The sequence below is a fragment of the Dipteris shenzhenensis genome, chromosome 6 (genome assembly GCF_047967505.1).
Source record: "Dipteris shenzhenensis isolate YYH24624 ecotype China chromosome 6, Dip_SZ_1.0, whole genome shotgun sequence".
Lineage (NCBI taxonomy): Eukaryota > Viridiplantae > Streptophyta > Polypodiopsida > Gleicheniales > Dipteridaceae > Dipteris > Dipteris shenzhenensis.
The window spans coordinates 33,283,979-33,302,017 of NC_141601.1; the positions used below are offsets into that span (position 1 = coordinate 33,283,979).

Sequence of the window (18,039 nt, forward strand, 5' to 3'; positions counted from 1 at the left end):
GCTACACACATTTAGGAATTGGTTGGCACCTTGTGAGCTCCGAGTGAAGCTCAGCTTGTACAAAGAGAGTGACCGCCTATCGACTCTTGACAAGATCCAAACCGATTCCCATTGACACACCCACCTAGGGAGGTGGGATCAATGAGATTTAGAGGACCGAGACCTTGATGTGAACCATTTGGAATTGCAATGGGGCCTTGTGGTCAGAGCCATGGAACTTCTCAAAGTTGTACACAACACATAATATTGTCTTCTACAAAGAGGGTCATTAGAGTCGAGAGTGCCCACTACCGCTACTTTGTGGATAGACTTGTGTGTTGGCCTACTAGGACGAGACTAGAGAGACATGCTGAGTACGCAGATCGTGCAGAGTCACTTTTCCATACTTATCTTCTCTCACTTGGATAATCTCAGTAGAGAGACGTGACCCACATGCAAGATTTCTATGGACTTGGATCAGGGGAAAACGTTAGTGAGACCTTTTCGTCATGGTTTGCTACTTCCCTCTAGAGACCTCGCATTTTGTGTTCAGGCCCATTCTTTACGATGAGACCAATTATGCCGGCCTGATTGAGCAGGGGGTATGCCACACTTAGTAGACTTGAGCATTAGTGGTTCTAGTGCCTTTTTCAGGATCCCAGGACCAAATCTCTCACTTGTCTTGTTCGTCTAGTCGAGATGTATGGTAGCCCCTTTTGGGGACCAGATCTACGAGAGGCAGAGTGGGCCAGAATGTAGGGACTACATGTTTTACTTCTTGCATGGATGATAAGCAGCAAGTCGTCGGTCCCATACCATATCTTGCTAGAGCTATTCTCTTACATCTTAATGCAGCCTTTCAGATGGTCACATACTTGCATAGAGTCAAGGACTTGGGCACCACCACATCAGGTGGGGCCATCTTGGCTAACCATGACCTCGTCTATGGCACTAGCGGAGACTGAGGGAGACTTGCGGAGTTGGTATGCTTGAACATGCACATGGTTTGCAAGCCTATATTCTCAATATGGATTGATTCCCTGGACTTAGTATAATAGCCTTGAGGCCTTGTCCACCTTGCTTACCTATCATGCGATGAACGAGGTTATCAAAGAGGATCGTCTATAGCTTTGCATGTGGATGAACTAGCTAGCACCCCATGAGCCTTTGGTAAAATTGAGCTTCTATGGAGAGCATTGCATGCAGATCTTAGAGGAGGGTTTTATCGATCCCATGGCTATACTTGGATCCATCTCCCACATGCCTTGAGGATCTCGATTGGCCAGTTCCGAGTGTCCGCTCACTGACTAGCTCCTCAAGAATGCTCGATGCATTGAGACAAGACGAGCAAGGGTATCCCATGTAAGGGACGGATGTGCACCCTATGCGATGTGCAGGAGGTTGATTAAAGCAGCACTTTGTATTCATAAGCCCCATGTAACATGTGTCATGAGGATGCCACCATTGCTTATACAAGAGTGGATTTGGACTAGTCTTAGTTTTCTTGGCCCATCTTGATGAGTGACACATGGTGACCTTCCTACGTTAGGCTCAACCATAGAGATTGACTTCGTTGAGTGCAAAGAGGGCCTGTTAGAGTCCAATCAGAGGATCGTTCAAGATTTCACCCACTCAGGAGTTCTTTTTCCTCTTTTTTTTTTTGTATGTGTGTATTTGTGTTGTAGGGGTACATTTAAACTCATACAGCCCAAAGGTGTCCTTGAAAGCTATCTTAGACACATCCTCCGGTAGAGCGGACAGATTTTCTTAGTCAATTTGGGGACTGTTTCTCTGACTCTTTTCCAGTGGCAAATCCACCTAAAAGGCCCGAGGATCATGGTATTGATATAGTGCCAGGTAGTTGTCCACCGAACAAGCCACCATATAGAGTTAGTGGAGCGCAACAAGAAGAGATCATGAGCTGGGTGAAGGACTTATTGAAAAATGGGCTGATTTAGCCTAGTTCATCTCCCTATTGTTCACCAGTGTGGTTAGTCCAAAAGAGGGATGGTTCATGGCAAATGTGCATAGACTATCGCGCATTGAACAAGATAACAATCAGGAATTGACTCCCCATTCTGAGAATTGATGGTATCTTGAATCGGTTGGAGAGATCAGCCATTTTCAGCTGTAAGAGTCGGTAGAGAAAACAAAGTGTGGATCATTAGCCTTATCATCCTTTGCAAATACTAAGTACCCAGAAAGATGAATTTTCATTATCGAGCAAATCATAGAAGCAGATACAGGGACTGAATCTCCCTTGAGTTTGACATCCAAAACATGAGTAGTGGTCTTCCGATTGTAAGTATCGAGTATAGCATGAACCCTGTGACACCATTGCATTCCCAACAAGACATCTCAGCCCTGAGGTGGCATGATATCGAACTCCTCAATGTCCACAAAACTCTGTATATGCAAGCGGAGCTTCCCAATGATTGGGGTAACAAGTGTACTGAAATCAGGATGAGCCAAGCTTGCCTCACTCATGTGTCCCATCTCTTTTGTACGGATTCCCAACTTGCTTGCTAGCACGGGAGAAATTTTTATGTGCATGAGCCCTTTGGTCAAAGAAGATGAAAGACATTTGCTCTCTCACCTTGCCCCATGCCCTACATGCATCTCCATTTGACTGCTGACCAATGACTTCAGGCATCGACCCTGCAGTGGGCTTAGGCTTCTCGTGTTTTTGTTCATCCCTATCATCAGCTTTCCCCTTTAATTTGTGATTTTGACATTCTCGTGCTACATGTCCCTCTTCTTTGCAATGAAAGATTTATTGGCATTCATTAAGGCGAGTTTTTCTTCACACGACATCCAGGTAGAGCCCGACCTATCACGTTTCTTTCCTTTATTGAAAGGAGCCTTGGGAACATTCTTGGGCTTCCCTTCTTTCTTAGGATTATCATTCTTATTGCTGTTGTAACCCCTAGTCTTTCCAAGCAGCAATGCATCAGCTGTAGTTGCATTGTGTGACATGTTGATTACTCTAGTCTTAGTGCAACTAGTCTCTGACTTTTTTGGGTCTGATCGAGATGCGACGACATAGAGAAAGAAAGAAAGTTTAAAGTCTTCGGAAGATTGATGGGTCTATGAGACTGTGAGAAACCTGATATATATCAGAATAATAATCCTCTGCATTATCACTATCATCATCATCATCATCGTTAGATCATCTGCCATCTAAATAGAAAGTGAAATATGCTCGAATGTCATGACTGTGGTCCATTCTCTCTCTCCTCGTCAAGGGTGGGGGAGCTATAGTATAAAATCAGAGATAGAATGCTACCGGATGCATGTGGGCACAATCTTGCGCTCTCTCCTGGTCATTGCTTTACATCTAACAAGGGCGATAGTGACCCCTGTCGGTCGCACTCCCACTTTGAACAAGGAGGGAATGTCCCCAAGTGTAATCAGTGGGCCAACCCTCTACCTGAGTTGTCGTATTACTGGCTTTGGGTCCTAATCGTGTCTAGGGCCTATAGGGTGGGAGCTTGTATGGTCTGGTTGGAAAAACTCCATGATCATGCTCTGAGAAGAGTCTACCAGGGTACGCTCCTCGTGTCTCTATGATCGAAGTAGGTGCTCACGATGTTTGAGTGCCTTGTGAATGAACGCGGTCAAGCATCTCTGATCTGGAAAAGAGAGGAAGCGGGTTAACAAACCGGAGCTATCTCTAAATAGACAATAGAAGCCCCCCCGAATCTCATAGTACACTGGGCATCTGAAAATGAAATGCTCCTCAGAGTCAATCTCTCAGAGGTCACATAAGGTGCATATGCGTCTCTCCCTAGGTAAACCCTTTGCCCTGTGACTCTCAATACAAAGTCTATGTGAAGAGACCCAAAACTGCCCAATAGAGATCCTCAGTGAACGAGGTAGATCAATCCGCGTATATCCCGGTGGGTCAATAAACCTATTATTTGAGATAAGTAGGCAATGATCTCTGTAGAAGCTGAGCTTCACTAGGAGCTCATTTGGTTCCAACCAGGTCTGGAATGTGTGTAGCTGCAGAAGATCCTCACATATGACTTGGTTGACCTCATGATACCGGAGTGGGGAGAACGGCGCATCAATGGTGTACTGGAAGGGAGGAAGTTTGTCTATGTGGAGATCCTGATGAGACACATTAGACAGCAGAAGTTGGTGGCGGCATAGGGGAAGACTAGACATAGTGACATGTCATAATTTACAAACTTCTACATGTTTGAGTCAAGCCCAGGACATAGTGGAGCGGAGGAGGAAGAGCAAGTTGATATGAGGGCAAGGTGGATTAGTGGGAAGAAATGACGTGAAGTTGTGGTACCAAAGATAGAGAGACCACACACACTATCCTGGTGCTACTCAGAGGGGATTGTCGTTGTCAAGGTGTCACTCTTGATAGGTGCATCATAAACATAGATCATAGAGGCCCCCCCTCCCCCCCGGGCGAGAGACCACACGGCAGAGACAAATATGAGATATATCCCATTGAGGGCTGCCATGGCACTAGGATCATAGCTGATACTTGGTCACATCTCCCCAATTATATAGTTGATCATAGCTGATACTCGGTCACATCTCCCCATTTATATAGTTGATCACATCTCCTGCTCTCTCACAATTTTGGAGTTTTGATTTCTGCTTTCTAGCTCTAATACTTGAGTTTCTTAGTGTAGCACTTAGCAAGTGCCCTAGTAAGCCCTTGCCTCAGCCCATAGTGGCTTGTATGAGTTACTTTTCCAGATTTTACTTTTGTCTCATAAGCCAGTGAGGCCTCCCGAAGGCGTTAATATATTGTTGTTTCTTTCTCTATGCCTCCCTCTCCCCCCTACTTTTTTATGTGAAAAAATAATAATTTACAAAGGGGATGTACTTGACGTACCTTAATTTTGTTTCGTAAGGCACACATATCGATACTCGTGCTATAGTACGTATGGTACCTAACGTATGGTACCACCTTGGTCCAGGTTGAGCATTAGCGATGTCTTACCAATAGCTTCCTCTTTTGATGATGCCAGCCTTCGCCAAAGACATCGTTGGCTGAGATCATCTCTTCTATGCTTGGCCGGATGGCAGATTTGGTCCCCAAGACAACATACAGAGGTTCTGATACATTGTTGGCCAGTTGACTATTTGGTTCCCTTGCAAGGATCTGCCATGGCCCATGGCTCTCAGGTGGACAGTTACAGTAGCGTAGAGACATTGCGGTGTACTCTAGTTGTTCCTCTCATCTTCAACGGGAGTGGATGCCCACTTTAGTGGCTGTATGCATAAACTTTTTGTAATTGTATTTTGTCTTCTTCAGTCTCATAGATGCTTCGGTCTTTCGAAGACTTTAGTTAGCTTTCTTTCTTTCTTTGTTTCTCACTTTCTTTAAAAAGAGTTCTCATTTTGTTAGATCAATATACTCTAGCTTTATCAAGATTCATACTGTGGTGAAATGTCTTTAGGTGGAAGGAGAACGACTGTATCACAAGGCTAGACGTGGAGAGCATCTAGATATCCCTGCTCGGAAAATAAGTGTCTATGAGTTCCAAATAGAGCGGAACAAGGACAATAGGTTTGCTTCTATTTCATTTGTAATAACTTCCTATCTGAATCAAGAAGAATACAGTAAGGAAAACATGCTTGGATCAATTATGTGCAATTACAAAAAATTTCTACGGTTGCATGTCTTTGTTTCTCTTTTCTTGATCTTATTTTTGTTCCTTTTATGTGTTTACAATGAGAAGGAATCCATCTTCATTGACTCCATTAGATCATTTGAGTACTACCCGCAGTGTGGTGCTGTCCAGGCTTATTTACATATGCAGTAAAAATTTCATAAACTATAGCCTTGTGTGTGGGGCTAGCACACCAACCAATAAACAATTGCAAGTAAATGAGTGGGATATGAGAGAATGTAGAAACACACAAAAGTTAAGCCAATCATGAGCCATCTTCATGTTCTACAGGGTTGTATTCACCCTGTCATAATGCAGTAGGAGTGCAAGTAAGCTAAGGTGGATCCTTAATTGGCTGAACCTGTGGATAACTTTCCTGCATCACCAATGAATATCTATAAAGATAACATCAAAATAATTATCATAACTATTTAAAATTCAGAATCCATCCTGATTTTGGATATTGCTGTGGCTGCCTTATTAAGTAGACGCAGATTCAGAGAATTTGATGATGTGTCCATTTTTTATATGGCTGCTTCTTGTACAGGTGATAGGAAAGCATGGACTGCCATAAGATGGTCATATAGCATGAGGAATGTAATGTTTAAAGAATTGATAGAGTCATATCTATGCCCACATAAAACACATTGTGTATGAGAACCTTTGTATACATGTGTGGGGGTGTGGGAATGTGTATATGTGTGAGAGTATACGTTTATACTAATTTCTATACCCACCATTGGGTGCTGGTGGGCATGTCATAGTAGCTGGTCCCTGCGATGCATGATGGAGTTTTATGGTTTAACCTTGTGGGTGACTATCACTAGGCTAAAACTGCATTTATATATTGGTTTTAGAGGATGAGTCTGCTCGTGTTCCCGGATCCATCTATGGGCTTGCTGCTGGACTCATCTGTAATGGCAAAAGTCTCACGAGAAGTGGAGAGGCAACCTCCACAAAGAGCCCAAACTCTCATATGAAAACTCTTCATACTAGTCGGATGTCTTTTGTCAGTAATCCAAACTTGCCAATCAGAGCCAAAAGTTTTCTCCCGGAAGGAAAGTAATCAAACCGTTGCCATCGTGTGGAGTATAGCCATTTATCAATGCAGCAGCCTTTGCTACAATGCAAAGGTCTGATTGAGGTATACTACTTTTTCAGAGAGTAACGCTTGGGAACAAGCTCTACCTTGTATGATTAAATAGATTTATCTGACTCAACTTTCATTTTAGGCACCCACTCGCATCGTAACCATTTTTTTTGGAAAGTCAACGAGTTAATTAAATCAATACAAGAGCACATCACGGGAATCCCTAGATCCAAGCATTATCATTGTTCAGAACTCTAAATATGACACACATAAATTGCAATTTAGATTTTCAAGAACAGAGCAGCAGCCTGTTTGTGCAGTGGTATCAAGGAAGAATGTGAGAAACTCCAAAATTTTTGATGTACAAAGCACTGCAGACTGATACATTGGTCTAGTTGGATTAAGAATCAGAATCTGGATTAGGGAAATATGCCAAAAGAAGAATTTCTGCTCAGGAAGACTTGAGACAGCAACTTGATGGCCTCCGCAAAGAGTGGTGTAACTTTTAGGTAGGATGCAAGTAGGTTGCAAGTGGACACATTGGAGCCCATGATGAAGGTAATGGCTTTGGACAAAGGAGTTATGGCCAAATTTAAATTCAGCTACAGGGGAGATCGGGACAGTGAGTGCAACTTAATGAGCAAGAGAGCACATGGAAGGCCAAAGCAAATTAAGAAAGAGAAGTAAGCAACTGAAGAGCAGCCAGCCCTGGCCAGCCTCATTTGGTTGACCACGAGAAAGAAATTGTGGAGGATTCTATATGCATATTATTGAGGCATGGTAGGATCCTATATTACTGAGTGAGGCGTGAAAGTTTGTCGCTGTCATCTTGCAAACATGAATGTCTGGTGTCTAATGCTGCAATTACTTGATATCCCTTATGCCTTAGTTTGAGCACACAGCTTGCGGAGGGTGATTTTTGGAAGTTGCTAGAGGGTGGTCCTATGTTTGAAATGATCTAAGATAAAGCAGGATAGGCACACACGTCTATTGGAGGCGTGGAGGCAGGAAAATGCAGGCAGATATGGAAAAAGCAGGCCGCATCTTTCAGAAAAAGCAGCTGTTGCTTTTTTTTTTTGGTTTTTTGGCAAGAAATAGACTTCTATTAAGTAAGAGAAAAAACGCGCGAGAGCAAGCTCAAAGCGGAATACATCATGAAACCATGAGGATAAATAAACCCTCTCAAAATGAGGTGGAAAACAACCAAGGCTGAGGCTGAAAGTGCCACCTCAACCTTGTAAGAGTCTCAGAGAAGAAAGGAGAATCTTTCCATTCCCTGAAGAAAGAAGCCCTCCTAGCCGAGGTTGCACGGGAGTCTCCCTGCATACTCATCCATATGGCCATCAAGGTATGTATGGTGTCTGTCTAGATGTCTGTCTAGATACTAGCCAATGTGTGCGAGGGATGAACCTGAGTCCCCTCCAATGCCTCTGTGCATCTGGCTCTCCAGATATGCCAGGCTGCTATGCTCGCCAGAATCTCCCAAGAGGTATCCATGGAGGCATGTACAGCTGCAAAAGGAAGGTGTGGTACCACATCCAAAGAACAGGACTCAACTTGATGACGTCGAATCGAAATGGCCCGAGAAGAGTGAAGTCTCTCATAGAAGACCTAAGGCCCCGTTAGAGAAAGCCAAGTCACTGAACCCCATGTCATAAAGAATGGGGAGTGGACAAAGTGACTGAAAATCCTGGCTACTCCCATCCAAATCATCCTCGCCTATTTGCAATTCCATAAGCAATGCTGAATCGTCTCCAAAGCAGAGAGGCAACGAGGGCAAGTAGGTCAGCTGGATCTCCAAAGATTCACTGCAATCCCACCATGGATAGAAAGCCAAAAGAAAAGAGTGATCTTTCTATTCCTGTGGGATTTCCAGAGTCTCTTCCAAAAGCACCTCTGCAAATTCGCAGTGATATCAAATGCCTCCCAATGAGGAACTCTAGAAGGTCTCCAACCTCTACTACTGAGCTGGAATTTCCTGGCATTACTGACCGTGTAGCGAAAGAAAGGGATGCTCTTCTCTCGATGCCCTGTGTCAATCCACTCCCAATGGGAACTCCCCCGTAGAGCTGAAGTCTCCAAGATTCGGTGGAGAGAAGCGGGGGGTGTGGGTCAAGGAACCACTTTGAATCTGATCCTTGCACCAAAAGACCTACAAGCTTGATAGGCTGAAAGGCAGACTCAAGCAAGATGTCCTCTGTGGACGTGAACAATCTGCCACCATCATGCACACCAAAAACCAAGGCATCCTCATGCGCATCTCGAAAGGCCGAAACCTGAAGAGGAACACCCCCTCTCATAAAAGCACTTGCCCAAGTGAAGCAAGTGAGTGGCATATCATTTGTGTCCACCCAATCCGCTGAAAGGGCTGCCTAAACCCCATGTGAGTTAATAAGCTGGGATACACTCTCTCTACTATGTCTAGGGCCAAGAGTAGAGAAAAAGTGTTCATTGACTCTGCCACCTATCTGAATCCAGAAGGACTCCCGTGCATGAAAGGCATACTCTGCTCTCTGATCAAGCAATGTCTACTGATGAGTCCTTGTTGCAGCAAGGCGCTCCTAAATCCAAGCATCTGAAGGCTGTTTCTGCTCTTTTCTCTGTAAAGCTGCCAACTGTTGGCGAACACCAATCTCACGTCTGAGAATTTCTCGTCTCCTGGTACTAGCAACTGAGTGGTAGAAGTCGCTAATACTAGAAAGGGCAGCAGCAACATGTGATGGAGATGGTTGCCCACATCCTGGACATGAGAAACCCATATCTGCAGGGCTGCCCCTGTAAGGTCCTCCTCTGTGTACAAGGCATCTGGAATCTTGATGTTGGGAGACCGGCCTCTCATGTGAAGCTCTGAGATGGCCAGCATAAAAGGGAAGTGGTTTGAAGTGGAAACCCTAGCAGCAATGCATACCGATCCACCTCTGTCTAGTGCCCACAATCATCTACATAGAATCTCTCAATGCGTGCATGAATAGGCATTTGCTGCCTCCTGTTCGACCAAGAGAACAGGAGGGACTGTGGCTGAATAAGAAAGGCATCGTCCAACCAAGTATCTCTACCACAATAGTGAAAGGGACAGCCCGAGCTGAAGCACAGTCCACTAGTGCATCCTCGTGAACTGAAAGTGGAATGTGCAGACGAACCGGAACCCAATGGTATGCAGCGGGTGCCCTTGAAGGTCGTGAAGCACCGGAGGCAAAAGGCAGCGGTACCAAAGGAGCGCTCAGTCGATGAGCACTTTGGCGAGTAGGAGCTGTACCACCACCCTGTCGAGGCCGAGGAGCAGGTGCTGGACTTGTACCACCCCCCTGTCGAGACCGAGGAGCAGGTGCTGGACTTGTACCACCCCCTTGTCGAGGCCGTGGGGCAGTAGCTGTACTAGAGGGCTTTTTGGGCCTTTTCTTCTTCCTGAGGCAATCCTTGGCAAAGTGTCCTAGCATAACATGGTCCATCGTGAGGTTAGGATCCTTATGGAGGACCCTAACTCTAGGTACCCCATCATCCTTGGTTGCCTTTGCTGCAGTCAACGACAACCCAGGGAGGGGTGGGATCTCAGCAACCACGCCAAAATGCTCCCTAATAATAGAAAGAAGTCGATGGTAAACTTGGGGAAGCCCGGGAAATCTGATGAAGAGCGAAAAATTTTCCTTATCTGCCTCCACTAGGTCGAAACCAATATTGAAGGCGTCAAAGAAAATCTTCCTCTGTCCTAGGTGAAAAAACTCAGCTTTGAGCATGGTGCTCACAGCCTCTGGAGTGTCAAAGACAACCTGGAAAAAACCTCGTCCCAGAAGACGAACATCTAAAAGTCGTGGAGTGAGGTCTGGGGGAAGAGCCGTAAGCATCCAATCTCTGGCTTGGGATCTGGAAGGGTGAGACCCGAAGATGTGTGCGATCAACGTGGTAGAGCATTCAACCTCTACGTCCTTCTTGAGCTGTTGCAACTCGTCTTTAGAAAATGTAATAGTTTTCGCGGCTGGTGGAGGTGGAATAGGATTGGCTGACGGAATATCCATCACCAATCGAGGTGAGGAGGCCGATTCGAACACTTTTGAGGCTCCGTCCGCTCCAAGAAATGCTGCGGGAGAAGGAAAGAGGGGGGAGACAGGAAGAAGGGTAGGGAGCGGGAGAGAGGAGAGGGCTGAGGCGGGGGGTAGGGAGCGGGGTAGAAGAGAAGGGGGTAGAGGAGAGTAGGGTAGGATAGGGAGGAAGAGGCAGGGGGGTAGGGAGCGGGTAGGAGGGGGGGGGCTGAGGCGTAGGGAAGGGAGCGGGGTATAGGGTGGAGTAAGGGGCGGGGTGAAGGCGGAGGGAAGGGAGCGAGGTAGAGGGCGGGGTAGAGGGGGGGTAGAAGGCGAGGTAGAGGGGGGGCTGAGGCGTAGGGAGAGCGGGGTAGAGGGCGCACCCCAAACATGTAGGCCTTGTGCAATATGCGAACTTCACAAAATAACCAGAAACGTACCGTTCTCAAATCACGAAAAGCCTTTTTAAAGAGGACAACCGACCGCTTCCTTGAAAAAATACAGAATGCATGTAGAACCTCGTAATCTCCATAGAAACTGATGAAAGAGCACGCGTACAACCACTCCCAAACACCACGCAATACCAACACAACTCTCGCAGAACTCGCAAGCTACCAATCACCGTGGACAGAGGAAAAGGGCGAGATCTACATGAAAACTAAAAGAGAATTGAAGAAAACACATGTGAAACCCTCAAGAAACTGATATATCATGAATAGAATAGAGAAGATACAAGGTAGAACAACAAGATGTGCTCAAAAACTGAGTGATACAATGCAAGGAGAGAACTAGGCGCACCAAGGCTAGGCAACTCCATCAGTCCATAGGCAGCCCTAAAGCTCAATTTATAGATGTAGAGGGGGCCAAGAACAGCCAAAAGCATGGCTTGTACTCCACATAAGTTTTGCTTCTCCTAGAAGGCTCTTCCATTAATAGTATCTTTTCAAAAAACGAATTGCCTTTAACCAAAAGCTAGGTAGCACTACGTAAATCAGATTTTCGACCTGATATATCACAGATTCAGATCTTGACTTCATCTAGAGAGTTGTAGGGTGCAACTTCAGCTTTCTAACAAACAAAAGAGCTCTTCAATCTGAGTTATGGATCAAAGGTTATGATAAAAATAGCAACAGCATTGCGAAGCCAAATTGGAGAGCTGCTGCTCCTCCCTGCTCCCTTGCTGACCCCTCTCCCTCAGCCTCTCCCTCAGCCCCTCCCTCCCTCCCTCCCTCCCTCCCTCCCTCGCCCTCAGCCCCTCCCCTCCCCCTCCCTCAGCCCCTCGCTCCCTCCTCCTCCTCTCCCTCTCAGCCTGCCCCCTCCCCTCTCAGCCTGCCCCTCCTTGCCTCTCAGCCCACCCCCTCCCCTCTCAGCCCGCTCCCCTCCCCTTCCCTGCTCAGCCGCTCCCTACCGCTCGGCTATCAGTTATCAGATATTGCATAGCCCTTTTCTTTTTTAGCTAGCAATAGCTAGTGCGTGGAAGTTGAAAATTGCTCTCAATGTGTTGCTTATTCCTATCACTTATCTCTCATGAGAGCTGTTCCTGCTCTTGTGAGAGACACACATGATATGTATTATGTGGTTGATTATTCCTATCACGCATCTCTTAGCGGGGTAGTTCTTGCTCCATTCACAAGATTCCACAACTGCATAGGTCAAATACCCTATCCTTGTTCTTGGAAAACAAATACCCTATCCTTGATGTCTAGAGACTCGCTTACATGTATCTCCAAATTTGGAGTGAATTTGACTTTCCCTCTTACACATTTTCTACGTCTTTCGGGTATGCCATATTGTATTCTTACTTGTCAAGGTACTTACGTTTGACTCAATTAGTTTCAGCCCTTAGTTTCAGCCCTTATGTTCTGGGGATCCTTCAATTCTTTCTAGTAGTTCTTGAAACTTTGAGCATTGGGGACAAGTGTGCTCCCAGTCCTCGGGCTGGTGAATGGAAATCACCCAGATTCGAATGTAGCAAGAGAACACATAAGATTGAATAATTAATAAACACCAACTTTCTAAAGAGTAGATATAATGGTTTTCTTAATACGGTGACATGCGGCACTTCATTGGCTGCTCTTTACTAAAACAAAGGGTTACTTAAGAGGGTTATTTACTAAAACAAAGGGTTATTTAAGTCTTTTAGGGTTTTATCGAACTTTTGCTTATGAGACTCTTAAACATCATTTTGTTTGTAAATGAATCCATTCCCTTGTTGTGTTGTGCTTCATCTGTATTGTGTTTTGGTGTGTAATTTTGTGGTGTTTGGTCATTGTATTGTGGCGCTCTAATCGACGATTGGATAAGGCTTGATATATAAGTGGTTGATAGTGATCGCCAATCCCCATGGACTTTAATATAATCATATTGTGTGTGTGTGTGTGTGTTTGGTGATCCTTCTCTAAACAAGTTCTCTTTGTTTCGAGCGTCCCTCAGGCAATCCTTTTATGACTGGTTGCATGCGGGCTAGTTGGATTACTCTCATTACCTGGCATATATGCTAGTTTTCTAAAGATGTAATTGCTCTCCTTCTTGGAGACATCTTCTTAATATAATTATCTATATTTCACCACCCAAAAAAAAGTGTGTGTGTGTGTTGACTCTAAGATTGAGTACTTGTTTTGAGATGCAAGTTTTGAGTTGAGTTTAGTTTAGCATAGTACTCAGCAGATGGCCTTAGCGAGTCCTTTGCTTCAGCCCATAGTGGCTTGTATGAGTTACCCTTGGATTTTATTGTCTCATAGGCCCGTGAGGCCTCTCGAAGACGGTAATGCAGCACGACTCACACGAGGACGGGGTGCTCTGGCCCGACTAGAGAGGCGGTGCTTCCAAGCACACTTCCAGGACCCTCTGACGAAGGGTTGGCTTTTTGACACACTGGTGAGACCGACTGCCATATATGCAACACCTTTCGGGGGGAGTGATATTTCAGTGACAGAGTGGAAGAGATTTGAGGGGCTACAGGTGATTCTGGGATCCAGGATGATTCGGAGCAAGTCCTCAGTCCTCCATCAAATTGTAAACACAGAGTTCGCCATGACTACTCTTTGGGTTGATGCCATCTTTCAGACAGTGACTTTCCTCCACAGAGGCTGGGCCTTACCCCAGTGGAGATTACCGAGGCTAGCATTGGAGTCTTCCAAGCGACTAGCAAAGATCGGTGTTGATACAACATGGTATGCACGGGTATCCACATGGTTTGGTAGTCACGGCATTCAAATGGACAGACTTTCCCCCTTTTAGTCCAGCATGGATGCACCACCCAAGATGATCCCACGAGATGAGATCAACTGTATCATATGGTTGGACCTCCTCTAGCTCCATACATCTAGGGCTTGGGGAGAGGAGTTCCCCACCATGATCCAGCTCTACCATGACGACTTCCTGAGGGTCTCGGAGCATGGTCTCATCATCAGACCTCAATACCTCGAGGATAGGAGAGTCTCACATGCATTGAGGATTGCAATTGGTCAGTTAAGAGTCTCGTCACATCAGCTGAAGATTGAGGCAGCGAGAGCTGTAGGCATATCCAAAGAGTAGATGATTTGCACACTATGCCGGATGGCGGAGATCGATACAGAGGAGCACTTTCTGTGTGGCTGCCCAGTCTACTATGAGACCCGAGGGCGATATCACTACCTCTTTCAGGAGGGACATGGCTTTGGTCCACTTACACGGTTGATCTATTTTCCTGATCAGGTTTGTGTTGGGCTGTATCTGACTGAGAGGCAACGACAGAGAGATATACTGATCCGACAGACCAGAGAGCAGCAAGGATTGATGCCATAGGTCACGAGATCGACATAGCACAGACAGTTGTTACATATTTCTACGCATCTGAGTCAGCTGCCAGTGGGACTGAGGGAGACAAGCTCGATGAGATGAGAGCATCATGGATTAGCAGTGGGAGTCTCTGCAAAGATGTTGCAGACATGCACTCTACATGCGACATAGAGAGGGACCAGAGCATGGACGATCAAGGTCCGATCTATTTCAGCCCTCCTCTGAGGTGATCGCGAGAGACGAGGCGTCACCCTTGACGTAGCCCATTGGATATAGGAGAGCACGTCCTCCACCGCATCGAGAGACAGCTCGACAGACACAGATACGAGAGCTCCTCACATCTTATCAAAGAGCCACTAGGTTACCTGGATATATGGAACCTGGGCATGTACTAGGAGCATTAGTTTTGAGCACCTGATACTCTTTTGATATTTTGCTACTTTACTATTTTGTTCTCTAGCTTAGCACTTTAGCTTTCAGCAAGGGCCTTAGTTAGCCCTTTGCTTCAGCCCTTAGTGGCTTGTATGAGTTACCTTTGGTTTTGCACTTTGTCTCATAGGCCCGCGAGGCCTCCTGTATACGTTACTACATCTCTCTCTCTCTCTCTCTCTCTCTCTATCATGCCAAGACACGAGACATGCAAGCAAAGATCTTTGGATTTTTACGAGGATGCCATCGTGCTTTCATAAATAGTCGTGTTTTTGCCTTGTAGAGCTTTGATCACATAGTTCACCTACTTATTTTAAGAGCTAACCACTCACATCATCTAGTCTTTCACTTGGCCATACCTAGACCTATCTAGCCCATCCCACATCACCTCCTCCCCTTATTACTACTACTAGTTTGACCACGCGGCAGATCACATATAAGGGAGCCACTTGTTTGCACTTCTAGAGGACATAGACAACTAACCAACCTTGGATACTATAGATCAACCGCTCAACCACATCATCTACCTAGCTATAAAACACTCATTTCCTTAACATGGTAAAGTCCTTAAGAAAGCAATCAAGGGGACCTGTGCCTCAAATTAGTTGGTACGATGAAGAGTGCAAGGTGCTTATGTATCACTAGCATTCTAAGACCGGGCAAGGGTGCCTAGATAAAGAATAGATTAGGAAAAAATATATGTGAGGCAAAGAACGATAGTTCCTAAAAAAATCTGAGAAGGGACTCTCAAGTACCCTCTCTAGTAGTAACTCCAAAGTCTTCTAAATGACACTCTTGGAAAAATATCACAATGCCCCATCCAAGATCCTAGTCTTTGTAAGAGCCTATAATGAGGACTCTTGTAAATGCTTTGCCATTTTTTAAACCATAAGCGCCATTATCCTCATCCACATCATGGGATGCCTCATGGATGTCGGTTACTGATGAACCATTATGGCTGAGGTATATGGATCAACATTGGAGATACCCATCAACGAGCATGCTGAGTGAGCGTTTTCGAGCAGTTCCAGCCCTGCCAGTACTGTGTGGAGGCTATCCTCTGCATTTCGGAGCAGTTTCCAAGGGTTGTGTGCGTTTTGGAGCAGACCTGAATTGCACGCGTGGAGATTCGAACCATTTCAGCGCATCTACAATGCCATTTTAGGGTTTTCAGGCCTGCTGCAGCAGAGGTGTTCAGTCACGCACGTCGGTTGCAGCATCTTGGGTGATTTGGGGGCCTCCTTGACTGATTTTGGAGCAGCTGTTTCTATTTGCAAGCTGTTTTAGGGTTGCTGTTGTAGAGCCGCCTCTTTCATACTCATTTTCGGGGCTGCTCCTTGCCTCTTCTTCATCCCGGGGCTGCTCTAGGCCATTGCTTTGCATTTTGGAGCATTTCTTTGGCTTTCCTTTTGCATCTCGGGTTCGCTGTCCACTTTCATCAAGCTCCTTGCCATCATGACTTCATTATCCTCCAGCTCTTTGCTCGTGGAGAAATTCAAAGGGGAAGGCTTTTCCACTTGGCAAACCAAGATGCCTTATTCGTGAAGGTGTTTGGGATGTTGTTGAGGATGACAAGGTGGAGGTACTTGATCAGCAACACCAAAGGATTTGGAAGCAGCATAATGCTAAGGCTATTGCCCTCATTGGTCTTTGCTTGGCCGACACTCTTATTGATCATGTGAACGTCGAGTCAATAGTTAAGGAGATGCCTCGAGACATGGTTTGGTAATAAAATCACCAACTCTAAAGTCTTTCTGAAGCTCAAGTTTTATGATTTGAGAATGGAAGAGAGTGATGAGTTGAGTGATCATCTAGCACGGTTTCAACCTCTTGTTCAACAACTCTCAAGTTTGAAAAGTGCGCCAAATGATGAAGATAAGATGGCTGTCCTTATGAAGAGTATGCATTGTGCCAAATCATGGATAACATTGCAAATGCTTATATTGGCATTGAATATGCCAAATACACTCATCAAGATGTCCTAATCATGTAGGTGGATATTGAGAAATCTTTTGACACAGCCAGATGGGATTTTACTGTGGCTGACATGGGGTAGTCGCATTTTGTTTCTAAGGTGCAAAATGCTGTTTATTGGCTTTATGAAGATGGCATGGCTTCTTGTTTATTATCTGATTCCCTCTTTTCTTCTTCGTCATTGGGCCGCTCTGTTCATCAAGGCTGTCCTCTTAGTGCCCTACTTTTTGTGATTTCTACACATCCATTGCTAATGCATATGGATGCTTTATTTTTGCAGGGTTGCTTGCATAGTATTGACTTTCTTGGAGGCATACCATTTCTGAGCCATGCTCATGCATATGATTCCTTTTTCTTTCTATGGGATTTGGATGCAGATGTTCGCTATCTTGTGTAGGCCTTGGATCTTTTTAGTCTCACAGTTTAGCTGAAAGTTAGTTTTGCTAAATCAAATCTTGAGAGTGTGATTGGCATTGTCTTCTGTGGCCGTTGCATGTTCCCCTTCGGATTGAGTCTATCTATACAGCATATGTGCAGTTTTATTTGCCCGATTCCCTGTGGCTCTCTTGATCTTCAAAAGTTTATCACTAAGATCATGGAATGTCTTTAGCGCACCAAGCATGATCGCAAGGCACTTGACCTGCTTAAATACACGTTCGTCTGTTCGCCAAGGATGCAAGGGGGTTTGAACATTCTTAACATTCACATTCACATGTTGGCTTGTGAGGCCACCCTCTTGCTCTCCTTTTTGGAGCAAAGTCAATCATGGGTTGTCATGCTTTCTTGTCTGGTTGGTTCTCTTCGCACATATGCTTTTGGTAATTGATTCCAGCCGTTTCCAATGTTATTTTTGGGCACATGTGTGGGCATATTCTTGGCTTCCTGTTTTCCTCTCGCCTGATACATGATTGGCATCAGCTTCTAGCTCATTACACTGGTCGGGTCGTGCTCTAGATCGAGGCAATTCCTTCCGGTTGCAGAGTATCTATTGGAGCAAGGTGTTTGATCCCTCCTTGGCTTGCCTTTAGCCTAGAAAGGCGTATTTCCTGCATCGTTTGGGTATTTCTACAATGCTGGATGTCATGGATGATTGGGGCTGCACTCTCTTTTTGGCAGGCCATGAGACAGT

The 18,039-nt window shown here is 45.4% G+C and overlaps 1 protein-coding gene across 2 annotated transcripts in view; it reads left to right on the forward strand.

Moving 5' to 3' along the window:
• The window catches only part of LOC147901077 (Pseudouridine synthase family protein), a 135,760-nt gene that overhangs the window by 92,131 nt on the left and 25,590 nt on the right, over positions 1 to 18,039 (forward strand). For both annotated transcript variants that reach the window (XM_087376333.1, XM_087376334.1), the window contains one exon: positions 5,409 to 5,518. In XM_087376333.1, coding sequence (XP_087232459.1) covers positions 5,409 to 5,518 — 110 coding nt within the window. The remainder of the gene's footprint in view (positions 1 to 5,408; positions 5,519 to 18,039) is intronic.